General features: G+C 43.4%; 1 protein-coding gene across 1 annotated transcript in view; it reads left to right on the top strand.

The window, feature by feature from the left end:
- The window catches only part of RELN (reelin), a 362,044-nt gene that overhangs the window by 184,984 nt on the left and 158,587 nt on the right, over nt 1-18,473 (top strand). The window contains exons 9-10 of the mRNA XM_056847774.1: nt 6,985-7,081; nt 8,090-8,330. Of these exons, the coding sequence (XP_056703752.1) occupies nt 6,985-7,081; nt 8,090-8,330 (338 nt within the window). The remainder of the gene's footprint in view (nt 1-6,984; nt 7,082-8,089; nt 8,331-18,473) is intronic.

Genomic DNA, 18,473 nt, shown 5'->3' with positions numbered 1-18,473 from the left:
AAATACAAGGACTGAGATAATGGTGCTATAACTGCAGAATAATTGAAGAATTGTGCAAGTATTCATGGGGAGGTCTCCTGTGGTTGCCCTCATTGCTATGTCAGATTACTAGCTCTCCCGCTGTAGCAGGAGACTACCTGCCATCCGCACACTGTTCCTACCACTGCTTGGCAGGGCAGCGGGAGGGGAATGGGAGGGGGGAAAGTCATCATGCCATAACTTCTGATGCAAACCCAGAAGTGATGTTACTACATCAGCATGATACTCTAGGATCCTGCAAAACTCTGTAGCTTTTCCATAAAGTCTTGGGGGGATTCTAGAGTGTCATACCAATGCAGTGACATCACTTACTGGTTTGTGTTGCCATTCCCACTGTCCCCTCCCCCTCCCTCTCCTGCTGGTTGACAGATGATTGCTGGCAACCATATTGCTATATGAGGCACTCTGGGGAAAAACAGTATCAGCTGCAGCTAAAATTTCATTTTGATCACTTCCTTATCAGATGTTTCTTTACCGTTGTTTAAAACTGTGTTGTTGAAATAACATAATACCATAAAATTCCTCTTTGCAAGAAGTGTAGAAAATGGCAACAGATGTCATTCAGTGAAAGTGGCTGTTCCAGCAGATGGATAAATATGGAATATGCATGTTTTTCTTACTCTATTTGTTTTTAATACTGTAAAGAGAAAAGCAGCCGTTGTCAAAAATAAACTAGTGACAGTTGTTAGTTGATTCATTTTCAAGAGCATAATTGAGAACACAACAACTTTACCTTTGTGCAGTATTAATTATTCAGAGCCCTGTTGTCTCCATATTCATACAAAGAAGGCAGAACATATTGTACAAGTTTGGAAGCGTTTAAAAGTTTATTTTTGTCATCTTTAACCATGTATTTAAAAAAAACAAGGTAAAGTATGGAGGAGGAATTTTAAAAAGTGTTATCACAGATTCTGGTTTCTCTCTTGAGATATATTTTTAGGTCTACAAATTAGTGAAGAAATTAAGTGGGAAATTTTCACTTCTCTACTTATGCTACTGTTTCACAGCTGCATACCTGAATACCTTTAAGCTTAACTGTGACTTTCAGGAAAGGCACATGGAGGGAGCTGATATGACACATATTACAAGAATATAAGGAACACCTTGGGAGGGAAGGCAACATGGCATAGCCTGGTTTCATCACATCTTGGAAGCTAAACAGGACTGGTACTTGGAAGGGAGACCCACAAAGGGAAGACTCTTTAGAGGGAGGAAGGCAATGACAAACCACCTCTTTATAATCACTTGCCTTTAAAGCCCCTTGCTTGAGTTGCCATAAGTCGGTGGCAACTTGACAGCACTTTACACACACACAAGGAACACCCCTCTCTTTCTATAAAGAAGCCATGTGATGGACAGCTAACTGCAAGTGCCTTATACCGGTCTGAGAACACTGATTGACGAGAGGGTTCAGAGAAAAAAACAGAATTCTACTGTTGATGTGGGAGAATAGCAGTTAGTCCTTCCCTGAGGGAAATAGCTCCAAGGAAAAGAGGCTAGTCTCCATCAGAGAAGGGAAAGTGGAACCTGTGTGTATGTTCCTGCCTCCACAGACTTCAGAAATTTTGTGTCAAATAAGCTTATACCTGTTTATCTATGGAGCGACAGCCAAGTGATCTCTCTCAACAGTTACAAACATCTGTTGGTAGAACTAAACAGCTCCATTCTTGTGACAAACTATTATTTGTATATACCTATACAAAGTTTCCCTCGTTCCTGTTGACTTTTCACCTGCCAAGTTTAAACCTAAAACCTCCCTGACAGTCTGACCATTTCCCCATAAGAGAAAAATAAAACAGTTTATATTGCTGATAATTCATATTAGCCTCTCATATTCCATATTCAGACATATGGCTTTTTCAGTTCCTGTTTCCTAAGCTGGGTCAGACTACATCTATATACATTTTATACATGGGGGGGGGGATGGGGAACCATCATAAGCCAATTCCACCTTTTCCTATGGAAGAGCTACGTCATGAAACAACAGAGCATTCAACAGGACCAACTTCCCTTTTTCAAGACTTCTTGAAAAGAAAATGGGTCAAGTGTCGCATATCTGATTTGTTCCTTTTCCTGTCCTGGTCTTGTCTGTTTTAATTTATAGTTGTGATAGTGCCTACCTTCCTCCAGAGCCTTTAGGTCTATAGATGTAAGTGGGGTGGGGGGGAGGCTTGCCATTGGACTGGAGTGGGAATGAATTTGCTCAAATTGTAGCCATTCCCACTAATGCAAGTATGATGGAGAGAAATATTTTGAATAATAAGATGGTCAGAAATATTTGGCACCTGAGAGGCTTTTTGAAATACCACTTAAAATAGTTTTATTTGTCTCTTTTTTGTGGGAATTAAAAGTCAGGTTAGCAATTCTTCATAACAGGAAATGTAGATTGTAACAGAATAAAAGAACTGAGAAATTTGAGATGGTTAAGTTCAAGTGATATATTGTACTTCCAAACGTATCAAGGTGGTTCACATACAAGTGTTTACATTTTATTTTCTACTGAGAGCGTTATCTCTTGGCAGTCTCTGGTTTGTTTCTTAAACATAAGATTCTTTCTTTTACACAATGGTTCTTTACTTGTAGGAGTTAAGAACATTAATACACTTCCCCAGTTTCTCTCTCAAACTGGGATCTAGGATTACTCAATTCACAAGAGCTATTTCCCATTAAACTCTTAGGAATCACTCTATAAACCTTAGAGCTATTTTCCCTAAATAACTGGTTATGGATCCTGTCCTGATCCAAAAATCCAAAATGTGTTCCTTTTCACTTCTGAGGAGAATCCTTCACCAGACAGCTTAGAGCTCACATAGCTGTTTCTAAGCTCTGTTAATCTCTCAGTCAACTGTCAGTTATTAACTCTCAGAGTTTTAACTGCCACTCTTAGAATTCTATTCAAACTCCCTGTCAATCACAGAGGTTCTGTGGATGGGACAACTCTTTAGAATGCAACTGTCCGTCACAGCAGGCTTGCACAACTAATGTCTTTCTGGGGTTACAAAATGGGAGGGGGTAAACACCAGGCAGGCTGCAATATATGGCTTGTGCACTTTATGTGACTCAGTGATTCCCATGTTATGCAAGCTGGCCATAGTGACTAGTCCCACCCAAGAAAATAGCTTGGTGAAACTGCAGCTTCAGGTCTGGTCATGTTCATTGCCAAGGAAGCTTTTAAAAAGAAAGAAAAATAGCCCTGCGTGTTGCTGAGAGAAATAACTTATCTTGTGCTTGGTTTATTCTTAATGGATTTCACAAGCGATTGTGTGGTTAAGAATTGAACTTTTGATGTACTTAAAATGTCTGCCGAAATGCTTTAAGCATGCAAGGGACAAAGCAAATTACTTGTCATGGGCACTGCCCAGTGGATGCCCACTTCAGTCCCATCACGGTCCAAGCACATCTATTACAGCAGCACTGGTCATGCTTCTGATGACAGCTGCTCATTTTCCATGGTATGGCCTGCAGAGTACCTTGCAAAACCAGTTTTATCAGAGAACAGGATGGGATGGGGAAATGTATACATGTACCACAGCCAGTTACAGTTTATAATATAACTCTCTGAAAAACTATTTTCTGTAACTTTGGTGCATCACAATCTTCACAAGGATATAATCTGATTGTATCTGAGTATTGTATGGCCATTGCACCAGATGTATGGCCATGATCCTATGCACTCCAAACAGCAGAACCAACAGCAAGATGATTACAATAAAAACAAAAGTTAATGTAGTAACAATGACAAGCACTTCTCCAGTGCAATTGGAAATTCCACTGCCACCTAGCAACCACAGCGTTGCTCACTGGCAGAACACACATTAGCCATGCATAGAAGGTACCAGTGAGCATATGTCGCCCAACTCAGTGCTCACACAACCTCTGGACACATAAAAAGACTGGGACTGTAGTAGTTTCCCCTTCATGAGCCCCTGTGATGCTATGGGTAGGAAACCCACATGGAATATCCATAGTTTTCTGAAGAAAAGGGTTTGGATTCTGTTGTGGGAACAATGCTTCAATGCAAACAGACTGGACCCATTCCAGTCCAGCTTCCGGCCCGGCCACAGGACGGAGATGGTGCTGGCCGCCCTCACAGATGACCTCTGGAGGCAGCTGGATCGAGGCGAATCAGCACTGCTGGTTCTGTTAGACCTAACGGCAGCATTTGATGTGGTCGATCATGATCTATTGGCCCACCACTTTGCTGACACTGGGATACGTGAGATAGCATTGAAGTGGCTGATCTCATTTCTTCAGGGACAGAGGGTGGCTCAAGGGAGAGGATGTCACTACGATGCCCACTGGCATGTGGAGTCCCTCAGGGGGTGATCCTTTCCCCAATGCTGTTTAACATCTATATCGGGCTGTTGAAAAAAAATCGGTAAAATTCAGATTCGGCAAAATTCGGCCCGTTTTGATTCGGGCCGTGCCAAAGTCCGAACTCCCCGCTTCGGATCTCCGAAATTTGGGTGAGATCTGGAGTTCGGGGGGAAATTCAGCCCCCCCGCGTGCCTTCAGGGGGCTTCCCTGAAGGCGCGCGGGGGGGAGGTGGAACAGATTTGTGCATCCCGGCCGGGAGGCGCAGATCTATTCCAAGCCCCCCCTGCGCGCCTTCAGGGGGGCGTGGAATAGATTTGTGCCTTCCGGCCGGGAGGCGCAAATCTATTTAAAGGGCCCCCCCGCGTGCCTTCAGCGGAGTATCCTGAAGGCACGCGGGGAGGCTTGGAATAGATCTGTGCCTCTCGGCCGGGAGGCACACATCTATTTAAAGGGCCCCCCGCGCGCCTTCATGGAAGCCCCGTGAAGGCGCAGGGGGGAACCCCGAATCTGCCGAATTTATTCACCAAACCCCTGAAGTCGGCTAATTTGGCTCCCCCGTTTCCCGCCTTTTTTGAGTTTGGTTCCTCCCAAACTGAAAAACAGCCGAATCGGGGGAAATTCGGCTGTTTTTCGGTTCAGGACAAACCGAATTGACAGCCCTACATCTATATGTGCCCTTATATGCCATTAAAGGTTTATTATTATTATCTATATGCCATTAAAGGTTTATTATTATGATCTATATGTGCCCCCTTCCTCAGCTGTTTTGGAGTTCAGCCATATCTGTTGACGGAAGGCCGCCCAGATACTGCCCCAGAAAATCTGGCCAGGTATCTGGACACCATAGTGGGGTGGTTGAAGCAGAGCCGGCTGAAGCTAAATCCATCAAAGACCTCTGTGCTAGACTACTGTAGCTCACTCTATGCAGGGCTTCCCTTAAGACTGCTCTGGAAACATCAAATGATCCAGAATGCAGCTGCAGTGATCTTTACAGGGACCCCTTGGAGGGCACATGTCCAACCAGTGCTCCACCCGCTGCATTGGCTCCAGATGGAGCACCGGATCAAGTTTAAGGTTTTGGTACTGACCTTCAAAGCACTAAATGGTCTGGATCCATCATACCTCTAGGACTGCCTCTCCCAGTATACCCCCCAATGAGCTCTTCACTCAGCTGATGAAAATCTACTGGAGATTTCTGGCCAAAAAAGCATCCAGCTGTCCTTGACCTTCTCAGCTCTGGCCCCAGACTGGTAGAACACAATGCCTAGTGAGTTTTGGGCCCTGCAGGACTTAAAGCCTGTAAAATGAGCTGTTCCACCAGGCATATGGTTGAGGACAGCAATGGTTTCTCCATCTGGCTGGCCTCCCCTTCCTCTCCTTTCTTCGCTCTGCTGTTCCCACTAATGAAAAAAGTGTTAATGTTGCTTATCTTATTGTTATATGTCATTGTTTTATAGATGTACAGGTTGCTGTTATAGTTAAGGGCACCTGGTTTTAATGCCATTTATAACTATTTATTGTTGTACATCTTTTTGGATTGTTTTAAATTGTTTTAATAAGGTTGTTAGCTGCTCTGACCCTGGTGTGGCCAGAAAGGGCGGCCTATAAATTCAATACATGGAATCTAAACATCGTACAGAACACACGGGCATATGAATCAGTAGCTTCACTAAGATAACTGTCTACCTTATTATTGCACTAGGTTGCCTACCATGTTGTCTGGTTCTCTCCATCCCTCAGAGCCACATCCACAAATTCTCTACATTCAATAGGATGTCTGCCAATGTCTGCTAATTATGTCCCCCGAACACTTTGTCGTTAATCTCCCAGCCTTCACATCATACAACCGCACTCCTCAGTTTATCATCATGATGAAAAATGTGCTTCTCTTGTCTCCAAAGATAAGTTTCTTCTATGCATCTGAGAGTGACCACACACAGAGGTAGATATCTGGCTGTACAACCCATCAGTGATAATTGCATGTTGGCAGGAAAGAAGCAGTGTGCCCTGGATCAGTAATGTAAACTGCATAAAGGTTTATCCTCTGTGGTTGTTCTGTATCATTATCATTATCAATGAAAATATTAACAATTTGCTTTACACCTAGATTATGGACAAGTCTCCAGCGACCACGTCATATGTGTAGCTTCCCAAAGAGATGTCATTTTTTTAAAAAACGAGCAGTCCAACACAGCATTAAACGCACTTAAGCCTATTGACTCTTCTGTAAGGGCCTTCATTTGTACTTTAGAAACGGCTTCAGGTGCAGCAGCCTCTGAATGTTTACCTTGGAAAGTGCGGTGCATGGCATTTTAGTTTTTGCTCTGACATTACTCCTGTGTGCTTTTTGAGGGGGAGGGGGAGTGCTTAGTAATTTAGTACATCTTCCCTTGGGAAATCTACCACAGATTATGCTGCCCTGCTGTGATTTATCATTTCCACATTATTTCTGACTCTGAGAGTGTGCAGTATTAAGCATTTTCTTCAGCAACAGATCATGGCAAATTTCATCATCAATCAAAGAATTCTAATATATGGAGAACTGATAATAGTGGCAAGGACTCAGTCAGAAGTGAGTGTCCCCAAAAGAGAATGTATTGCTTGACTGTGCTTTATTGCTGTTCTCAGGGTCCGGTTCATGTCGCTTTAGTTACTCAGATCCCAACATCATCGTGTCCTACGCCAAGAATAATTCTGCTGATTGGATTCAGCTGGAGAAAATTAGGTTTGTTAAAGTGGTTATTAAAACATTTCTTACAGTATTGCTTAAAAATGTGTACATCACTTTTAAAATATATTTTCAAAGACATTTACAGTAGACTCCTAAGCAGAGTCATACACTTCGGAACCTTTTGACTGCAGTTGACTCTGTTTAGGATTACACTATCAGACTTCTTTTCTTATTTCTTTTCTTCTGTAAACATTCTCGTGAGACATGTGCTTTAAGGATCAGTCTAGGTAATTTTGTGCATTCGAGTACAAAGTAGGAAATCAGAAATTGGTGGCTCTGACTATAAGTAAATGATTGCAAGAGAGGCAAAATTTCCATTCTTGTTTATTTTTTTTCTGCTTCTTCTAGAAGTTTATTCCAGAATTCTGTAGTGATTTAGAGCCATTTGGGCTTTTTACTTCCATCAGTGGAAAGGACACCTTCATTTGCACAGCAAGTTTCATTCACAAAGCCTATCCTCCCCTTGAAGGGAGTGCAGAAGCCTTTGGGGCGAGGACTTCCATTTGCAAATTGGCAGTCCTGTGCCTGCAAGTGATTTTCCATGTATACATAATTCACACCTAGGTCTGCTTGATTTCTGTGCAAAACTTTCCAAATGTGGCCCGAGCTCTGCAAAGGTATGTCATTGCCCCTTGACCATAACAGTGCCTCTCTTGTCTTGGTCTATCCCATACCTATAAACAGAGTGGTGATAGGCACTTCTGCAAATATATCTCAAGACTGGAACATGGATCCAGACAGACTGCTGTACTTGGTGATGAAGCTTATCTTCTGAACTATGAAATCTTTCCCTGGTAGATTAAAGCATAACACACTGAATCAGTAATCTAAATCTAAAATCACCAACCTTCAGTTCATGGTATCATTTGGGGAAATCTGTTTTAAAATTATTATTTCCCTTATACTGAGATGCAACTGTGATTGAGTTGTTTGATTTGAAAATATGAAATTTTAAGAGAAATGTGTATTAATTTATTTATTCTGTATCTCAATACCTTACAGAGCTCCTTCCAATGTCAGCACGATTATCCACATTCTCTACCTTCCAGAAGAAGCCAAAGGAGAAAATATTCAGTTCCAGTGGAAACAAGAATATGTACATGGTGGTGATGTGTATGAAGCCTGCTGGGCATTGGACAATATTTTGATAATAAATGCAGCTCACAAACAAATCGTTTTAGAAGATAATCTTGATCCTGTGGACACTGGCAACTGGCTGTTCTTCCCTGGAGCCACAGTTAAGGTTGGCTGAATTTTAATTTCTAATTTGCAAACATTTATATACATGCAGTATTTTGTTTTTGCAGAGCCTGCTGAGTCACACTCTGTCGCTGGAATGAGATGCAAGAGAAGGAAGATGCATCTCCCATTAATTATTTCAATTTGTCAGATACTTTTTTCCTATTACAATGCAAATCTCTTGACACTTAATGTATAGGAGTTATCATGTCAAAGATCACAAAGCAGAAAATGTATCAAGCATCTCAGTTTTGAAAAAAACTAGTACTAGGTTTTTGAAATTAATACATGTTTTTAATGCTATGGTTTTTGAAGCCATCCTCCTCTGCAGCCTAAATGGAGGGAGAGTGACAATTAAGATGGCCTAGCCATTCGGTTTTAATCATTTTTGCAAGGATTATGTAATATTATTTATGCCTTACTGAGCCATGTGCAGCAATATTATCAGTTACCGTATATACTCGCGTATAAGCCGAGTTTTTCAGCCCAAAAAAAGGGCTGAAAAAAGCCAATTCGGCTTATACGCGGGTCAATACGGTAGGCGAGGGGAGGGGGAGGAGGGAGGAGGGATAGAGGGAGGGGGAACTTACCGCCGCTGCCGCCGCCATCCCGCACGCCTTCTCTGCGGCCTGGGAGAGGCCTGCAGGGCCTGCCTGAGTGCAGGCAGGCCCCGCCGCCCCCCCCCGCCGCCCCCCCGCGCCTTCTCTGCGGCCTGGGAGAGGCCTGCAGGGCCTGCCTGCGCTCAGGCAGGGCCCCGCTGCCACCTCCGGCCTGCGTGCCTTCCCTGCCGCCACCTCCAGCTGATCAGCGGGCATCGTCCTCCCGGTGAGTAAGGGGTTCAGGGGCTCTTCTCCCTCCCCCCTAGGGTGGCGCTGGGGTCAGGGTGGGTGTGGAGGGCCCGGGAGGGGGTGGCACTGGGGTCGGGGTGGGTCTGGAGGGCCCGGGAGGCCGGGCGGGAGGGCGACCTGGGGCAGGGTCATTGTGTAAGCCGACCCTCGGCTTATACACGGGTGCCTAATTTTTCCCCATTTTGGGGGTAAAATTAGGCACCTCAGCTTATACGCGGGTCAGCTTATACATGAGTATATACGGTATCTTGCAGTTGATTGGTTTGAAGTGATTCTGTGTATACATTCTTTCTTGGTCAAGGACATAAGAAGCAACTTGTTGGATAAAATAGAGTTCTATTTAGTCCGTCATTCTTTACAAAATCGCAACAGACACTGGCTGGTACATCACCAATTGGCCAGTGGTCCAGGACCTATCTTCTGTCTCCTTTGTGATCTAAAGTCTAGAAGGCTGCAGGCAGAACAGCCTTGCCCCATTGCCAGAGCAGCCTTAGTGATTCTGAGGCCCTAGGAATTACTCTAGGATGGGCTCCAGAATCACTCAAGCAGCAAGGGAGGGAGGTTGTCAGCTGTAGAGCGGAGGCGGGATCCTACAGTTCATCACCCATCCAAGTGTTGCCTAAGTCTATGAGTGCAGGGAATCAGCAGGGGCTTCAGGGCTATGACTGGGCCAGATGGCTACAGGTCTGTGGGGGCTCCCAGTACACCCCCCCCCGCATGGGGCCCAAGGCAGCTCCCTCAGATGCCCTGTTGCTAAGACCACCCAGCCTATTGCTTTTCTAGAAACTGATCTGAAAGGAAAAATCCAAAAAAAGGGGGGGAGCTCTCCTCTCAAAACAACCTGGCTATTTTTTTTCGCTGTTAAGAAAACTCTGTTAAGACTTCATTGAAAATGCCCCAGGTATTCAGTACCGCCGTCCCTTTTCACCTGTGATTAGTGCCCAAACCTAGGAGAAGAGCATACACTTTACTAGGGAATGGGATTCAAAGAAGCATAGTGCAAATTAGTTACCTGGGTATTATTTCTATAGGACATTTAAAAAATAAAACCCAACTGTGTCTATTGTTATTCAGGAACTTGTAGGGATAGGATGGTAAAAGAGGCCTCATTTTTCAAGTTGATACTAGGCCCAGAGTACTGATGCTTGGGCGATGTCCCTGTCTGTCTATTTATGGATTAATTAGTTCATAGGACATGATCTCCAATTTTGGGATTCTGGCTGGCTTCTACTGGAATCACCTTCCATGTTTAAACCAGTTCTTTTAATTTTTTAATTTTTGGTGGCATCTTAATATTTAACCATAAAATTTACCTAATTTATCTTAACTATTATTATCTAGATTAATTTACTTAACTACTACTAATATATACTTAAGTACCTAATCACATGAAAGCTTGTGAGCTTGTAGATAGTTAGCCTTTAAGAGTAGATTGGTAATTAATCCTAGATAAATACAACAGCTTTAAATCAAATTGGCTGAAACTGGATATTAGGGGAAACATTTTTACATTAAGAGTTGTTCAAGGAAGTTAGTGAGCTCCCCCTCACTGGCAGTCTTTAAGCAGAGGCTGGACAAACACTTGTCAGGGATGCTGACGGCTGATCCTGCATTGAGCAGGGGGTTGGACTAGATGGTCTGTATGGCCCCTTCCAACTCTATGATTCCATGGCTGACCTAGTCATTTACCTTGGAATGAACAAGGATAAGAAAGAAGCATTGATATCTTAACATACGTATAATTAATATAGGAACCCTCATGACTAAATACAGTTCCTCAACTGCTTTTCCAAAGGAGATAGTGCCATGGCTGGTCCCAGGCCTGGGCCTCTCCTGAGGGTCCTGCCAGAAGGATGATGCCCTCCTGGCATCACCCTGAGGAGCCTGTCTGTGGTGTGGCCTTGATTAAATGTGCTAGAGTGGGAAATTTGCTGCCCATCTGAGCTGCTGACCATGTCTCCTCCTCTCCCCACATATGGAAGCTTGAAGACATCACATCGCACAGGGAATACAGGGGAACAGAGGAACCTCTTTGCAGGTTCTTCCTGGCTCCTCTCTCCTTCCTGATGTCTTGTTCTCTTCACAGCCTCAGTCGTGATTAAATGGGCTAGCATGTGAAGTGCACCACACAGCTGAGCTGCTGACCATGCCTCCTTCTCCTTCACCCGGATAGGAAAGCATGAAGGTGGAAGACAAGAACAAGAGAACCGTTTTGCAGGGTCTTCTTGGCTTCCTGGCCAACGTGGTATAGTGGTTAAGAGCGGTGGTTTGGAGCGGTGGAGTCTGATCTGGAGAACCGTGTTGGATTCCCCACTCTTCCACATGAGCGGCAGAGGCTAATCTGGTGAACAGGATTTGTTTCCCCACTCCTCCACATGAAGCCAGATGGGTGACCTTAGACAAGTCACATTCTCTCAGCCTCACCTATCTGTTGTATGTCTGTTGTGGGGAGGGGAAGGGAAGGTGATTGTTAGCCGGTTAGAGTCTCCCTTAAATTGTAGAGAAAGTCGGCATATAAAAACCAACTCTTCTTCTTCTTCTCTCCTTCCTGGGAGATTTGCCATGCTAGAAAAGTAATTGACAACTATTATTTTAAACCAAAACCTGTCTTAAGCAATTTTGCTGGCATCTGTACCCCCAGTGCTCAAAATAAGACGTGCTTGTTTGAAGTGAATGAGAGTGGTCTGGAATGTGTGCAGTCCAGAGTTGACCCAATAGAGTAAGATCATAGGTGAAGTTGAAATGTGCAAGTACTTTGTGTGAGTTCATGAGAAGAATGCCTATTGGTTTAGGTGAATGTTTTACATATGGCAAAAAGGGCAAAGGGATAGCCTTTGATATTATGAAGTATACGTGATCATACATTCACACAAATACACACACACACACACACACACACACACAAGGCCTTGTCAAGATTAATTAGTGATATCGGTAATGTTTTTTGATAAGTTTGAAAGAAACAAATGCGGTTTACTGCATACATGTGGCACAGTTTCTTCTTTTTTCCTATAAAGTGCTGTGGTCCCTGGAAAACTATCGTTAAAACGCATATGTCTTCATATAGCTATACAGCAACAGATCCCTTAGCAAAGTATAAATGTATAGCAAATTAGAGCTTAGCTCTGTTCAGCTGAATTTCTCTTGTTTAGCAGTTGCATGGAACTCGGGCTAAAATTTACACCAACAATGGGAGAATTTGAGATTAGGTATGTACTCAGTGTTTCATAAAATGCTTGTCAAAATTCCCTTTCAAAGCTAACAGAATAAAAAACATGTATATGCCAGATAGGAGCAGTGGATTTGCTAACCTTTCATCTCTAAACCTGCATACAGTTTTAGAGGGATAAATTAAATGAGTTTGTCAATCTAATCCCCGCCTGACATTTGTTCATGTTATACCTGCTGCAGTGTGGAGCTTGGCTCTTTCCATTTTTCCTGCAAATATTTACTTACATACTTACTTCATTTATAGCTTGCCTTTCTCACTGAGACACAGGGTGGATTACAAAATATAAATTCAACCAGAAAGCATAAAACATCCAGTAAACAATGTAATAGGACTAGGATTTCAGAATTAGAAAACAATGTAAACAGGAACCTACTATAAATAATGCAGAAAGTGGATTACAAAGGCAGTAAAAGGAAGATAATAAATACAGTAAAACACTGCAATATACTACAGCCCAGTTCCCAGAGTTGCTTCATTTGACTGTAGCTTCCCCAAATACTCAAGTTCCATTCTTTCTGTACTCAATACGTCCTTTAAACAAGAAGTGGAAAATTGGTGCCATAATACAGATAATCTGGCCCTGAATAGCAGGTACACAGTGAGCCTTTAAAAGGATAAAGGCATGAAACTGCTGGTTGGATCACTATGCTTGGGCAGTACTGCTGTCTATAAAGGAGGCTGAGATGACAGAAAGAAGTCAAATGTTTTTTGTCCATCACTGCTGCTGCTACAGAAGACCACCGAAGGCTACCAGCAGAGAGAAGGTTTAAGAAAGGAGCCACCTATTTTCCATCATTGCTGCTGTCATTGAAAGGCATGTACTGTAACTGATTGTAGTCAAGATGGGGAAGGCAAGGGGAGAAATCCCACTTTTCCATTCAGGAATCATTTTCCGTGCAGTGGTTGCTCACTTGCTATGGCTGAATTAGTGATTATACGTCCTACACTATTAAATCGTTTATTTTTTAACTCTATTGTATTTTATGATTTTCATTATCTGTAAACTGCTTCCATTAGGTTCTTTAGAGAAGTAGTATGGAAATCCCTGAGATGGCACAAAGTGTGGAGGTAGAGGCAAGGCTTGAACAGAAAACATTTGTGCTTCTCATGAATATTCACATTTCAAGATTGTGTTCTCCGGATGGTTATATATTCTGCCCGTCTTTCTTGGTTCAACAGTTGTATGTTTTCATAACCTTTTGCGATTTTATTTTTGAGTTTGCAGTTAGTCAGATTATTGTTCCTTAGTTGTCACTGACAGATGTTCTCAGTTGTCCCAGAATAGCATCAGGATACAGCAGACAGAAGTAGGAACTGGTCTAGAGGGGAGCTGTACGCTTCAGCTCTTGTAGTAGTTCACAGGGACAGCAGAAAGCTGTCTGAAGCACACAGCCCATATGAGAGTATAGGAAAGCTAGTCTGCTGAAAGAACTTAATGCTGAACCCTGAGACCTCATATCCCCGAGGCCTAATAAATGACAGAAGTATCCCTCAAGCGTTTGCAAAAAGGATCTCTAGAATAGGGATCAGTCTTGGGCGGAGAGCTGATTGATCAGCATGTCTCACCCAAATAAAGGTCTGCAGGGCTCTTTCCAAGATCAAAGTCTGGTAACTCTATCCTGATAAAGATCTCTGGGGGATTGCTCCTCTGCATCTGATGAATCCAAAGACTGTAAAATAAGATTATCAGGGAGGTCACTGTCAGAGGAATCTGAGGTTATATCTGATGATATTCATACATGTATGGAAAGATTTTTGCAAATAATGCTGAAACAGCAAAATGTTTACATCCTTGAATTTCATGGCTTCTTTCTCAAGGCCTGTTCATATATTGCAATGGCCATGATGCATCAGGTGTCATAACATGTAGAGCTGTTTGCCTTCTGCAAAAGTCCTCGCTCCACCACCAGGGAACTCTGGATGGAGATTTCCCATGTAATGGAAGGAAGCCAAGAAACAAGCCGTTCTACATACTGTATATACCCATGTATAAGCCGACCCGCGTATAAGCCGAGGTGCCTAATTTCTCCCCAAAAATGGGGAAAAATTAGGCACCTGCGTATAAGCCGAGGGTCGGCTTATAACCCCTCCCCCCCGCAGGCTTACCTGACAGGGCTCTCCAGCGGCGAGGGTCCGGCGGCGGCGCGGCCCGGGGGGGCCTGGGCAGCCTTCCTGCAGTTGCAGGAGGCTGCCCAAGGCCCCTCCCGCCCGGGAAAAATGGCGGCGGGGGCGGGAAGGGCCGGGGCAGCCATCCTGCGGCTGCAGGAGGCTGCCCAAGGCCCCTCCCGCCCGGGAAAAATGGCGGCGGGGGCCGGGAAGGGCCGGGGCAGCCATCCTGCGGCTGCAGGAGGCTGCCCAAGGCCCCTCCTGCCCGGGAAAAATGGCGGGGGGGCGGGAAGGGCCGGGGCAGCCATCCTGCGGCTGCAGGAGGCTGCCCAAGGCCCCTCCCGCCCGGGAAAAATGGCGGCGGGGGCCGGGGGGCCGGGGCAGCCTTCCTGTGGCTGCAGGAGGCTGTCCAAGGCCCCTCCCGCCCAGGAAAAATGGCGGGGGGGGCGGGAAGGGCCGGGGCAGCCATCCTGCGGCTGCAGGAGGCTGCCCAAGGCCCCTCCTGCCCGGGAAAAATGGCGGGGGCGGCGGGAAGGGCCGGGGCAGCCATCCTGCGGCTGCAGGAGGCTGCCCCAGGCCGCTCCCGGCGGCAGGAAGCGGCACGGGCCCGGCGGCGGTGACGGCGGTAAGTTTCCCTCCTCCCTCCTCCCTCCCTCCCCCCGTATTGACCCGCGTATAAGCCGAGGCCGGCTTTTTCAGCCCATTTTTGGGGCTGAAAAACTCGGCTTATACGCGAGTATATACGGTAGACATGCAAAGTCACAGGGGCAAAATGGGAAAATGCATGGGGGAAATACAGATTTCCCCCCAAGAACTTTTCAGTTTTTCCAACTGACATTTTTAGAAAATGGTTAAAACATCTCCTTTGAAATATTCTCCCTGTTGGAGTATTACTTTTTAAGTGCTGTACAAGATAATCTACATCACTGGATAATGATAATTTCTGTGTATTTTGTAGTCGAATGCAACATATTTTCAAGATTATGTTTATTCTTTGAATTTGTCCACAATTTATATGGCAAACTGTATATTAAACTTAACTCATTAAACTTAACTCAATATCCAAATTTGCTGATTAACTTTAATAGTCTGACGTTATGAAGACTGTTTCTAAGACCAAATAATAACCCTTGCTTTCTACAAAATCTATAATTTCTATATTTTTATTTTTATTTTAGTCTCCTTCTGAGATGGCAAAACTTAAGGTATATATGCTTAGGTAGCATAGGGTGCAGCAACTAGCATCTCTCTATTGTATTGGGTATATTTGCAATTTTGTCAGGAGAAAATGAAGGCATTTATACCTTTAAATGTCATGAATATGCTAAATGGGGAAATTTTATATGCTAACAAAGTTATGAATGATGCATTTTGTGTTCTTAACATAGTAAAATAAGTACAGTTTTGATAAGAAGTAAGTATTGCATATATTTCCCCCAGACGTGAATCTTTTTTCCTGAGGGTATGTGTGATTTTCTTCTCAATGGTTCAAAATTTCCATAAAATGTACTTCTTTACTTGTACATGTCACCTCATCTGCATAGAGCATTCATCATACAGAAAGTGTCTCCAGTGGCCTCCATGTAACAATGGGGTTTTTTTTGGGGGGGGGGGACTACACAATAAATAGCTCTCATCCTACATTCATGGTCAGTTTTTCAGCTTTATATCCAGGGTCGAATTATGTAAATCTAACACATGAAATGAAATTTAAATAGTAATTTAGTAAACAATAATTCTAGATAGGTGTTTTGTCTGGTTATGGGTGGGAAAGTCACCCTAAATCGCCTCACACTCCAATCCATGTAACCGTTTAATTCTAAATGATGGCAATTACACTGTTAAGTATATTACTGTGCATAGATTAGAGTTTATCAACACTGGATCACTCCATCAATCTGCTATTGGATTTAAAATCTAAAAATTCCAGGTACTAATGTAACTCATACCTAGCAACACCACAGTATGTAATTTATGACCGTACACAATGCCATTTTAATTAATTTTCTCCATTCTAATTTCTTTTTTCCCTTCCTTCTCATATCTAATCTGTTTGCATTGCCTAGGTTTTAATTAAAAAAAACCTTCTTTTTCTCTAAGGGATTATCTGTAGAAGCAAAAATAATCTCTTAAAATATTACAGTCATTAAATATTTGGCTGCTGACGGAACAAGGGCAGTTTCAGTTTGCCTGTAAACGATAGTTTAGCTTCCTTTTAAAACGCACTTTGCATTTGTATTATATCCAACCATCTACTCTGGCTGTTAAAAAAAAAAAAACCTTTTTCCAGCTGGGTGGGCTGAGTGACAATTCCTTAATGGAGGAAAGTGATGACGGTCCACTCATGTAAAGGTGCAGGCACACTGGGCAGATTTCTTTCCATCTGCCACCAGCCCTTTGCAAGCTGGCATTGCCCAAATGCCTGACATACTCATTCCAGTGTAACTCGAGTCGCCAAAAAAATAAATTGTGTAGTTTACAGCTGTCTGAAAGGATAATCATGTCCATTGGGCCAGTGATAAATGTTGGGAAAAGGTGCATCAGTGTTCACCTTTGGGGTTTTTTTTTTTTTTTGGGAAAGCCTAATTAAGTGTTGGTATTGGAGACAGCAAATGCTTTGAAAGCCCAGAGGAGAAGTTACTAACTTGGGAGCAAACTCGGGAAGGTGTGGCCCATAGCCGAAACTCAAAATCTAATAGACTGAGGAATTTAACACGGATGTTTCCTGTTAATGCTTCTCTGATTGGCAAAACTGCAGAGCACTGTGCTCTGCTTGCCAAGCAGTGAAAGGCTACATAGCCAAGGGAAGTAGGAAAAAAGTAATATTTTATTGACTCTCAGTTTTGAACATAAAAACAGATGAAGGAGAGTGAGATTTAAAACCTTGGGTGTAATGCACATTTTTCATCCAAAACAATCTTTCAGCCTCAAAGGTTTTTCTGTTCATTCCCCACATTTCACTACCTTCCATTGTTTTGATCAAAATTTAACATGTCTCATTTATAAACCTCCATTTTTACACTACTGTATATGTAAGAAGAGTGGCAAAGTGGCCCTATGATTTGTAGTCTTTTCCAAGATCTACCTTGAATGACTGTTTGGTCTTCATTAAATCACATTCTCTATGTTCATCCTTCCCTCCTTTCTTAAAAAGGTAAAGGTAAAGGTCCTTTGTGCAAGCACCGGGTCATTCCTGATCAATGGAGTGACGTCACATCCCGACATTTCCAAGGCAGACTTTTTTTGCGGGGTGGTTTGCCAGTGCCTTCCCCAGTCATCTCCCCTTTACCCCCAGCAAGCTGGGTACTCCTTTCTTACTGAAGGACTTTTTGCTTGTTCGAACTGCAGGTATGGTATCACTACTGGCCCAGCTCACACAACCATTCAGTCAATAGCATTTGTAGTAATCCTGTGCTGGATTAAAGATCTACACCGCCATGGTTAAGTCGTATATGTACGTAGCCTATCATGGATTGTTTTTTGTCACTCAACCACCACTACAGCTTTTCAGATAGTAGAAGTATTAAGAATGCCATACCTGTTACTCTCTCCAAGGGCTTGGTATAAGTGAGGGGGTTTGTTAGTGGCCTGCAGTGGAGAGGGGAGTTGTATGGTGAGTCCCAAGATCCTTGACCCAAAGACCTGAGGGAACATCAGCAAGTGTTTGACAAGGTGGAGCTTGAATGGTACACTTGACTGTTCTTAGTTCAGAAATGGAGTGGATACACCCAGATAATAAGGATATGTAAACAGAAGAGGCCTTGACTCGTCAGCATTCTAGTAGTTACTTATGTGGTGTGGTGAAATGAAACTTTACTCTGTGTATTTGTTTAAAAGATTACCATAGACCCTCACCATTTCCTAACAAAGACATCCCAAAGGAGCTCAAGGATGACTGAAAGAAAATGGTCCTGACAGTGGCCTTCACAGCAGATCCATATCTTTATGCCATCCAGCTTTT

This window comes from Euleptes europaea, chromosome 3, assembly GCF_029931775.1.
Source record: "Euleptes europaea isolate rEulEur1 chromosome 3, rEulEur1.hap1, whole genome shotgun sequence".
NCBI lineage: Eukaryota > Metazoa > Chordata > Lepidosauria > Squamata > Sphaerodactylidae > Euleptes > Euleptes europaea.
The sequence above is the reverse complement of the archived record's forward strand: the minus strand, read 5'-3'. Positions and strand labels throughout refer to the sequence as shown.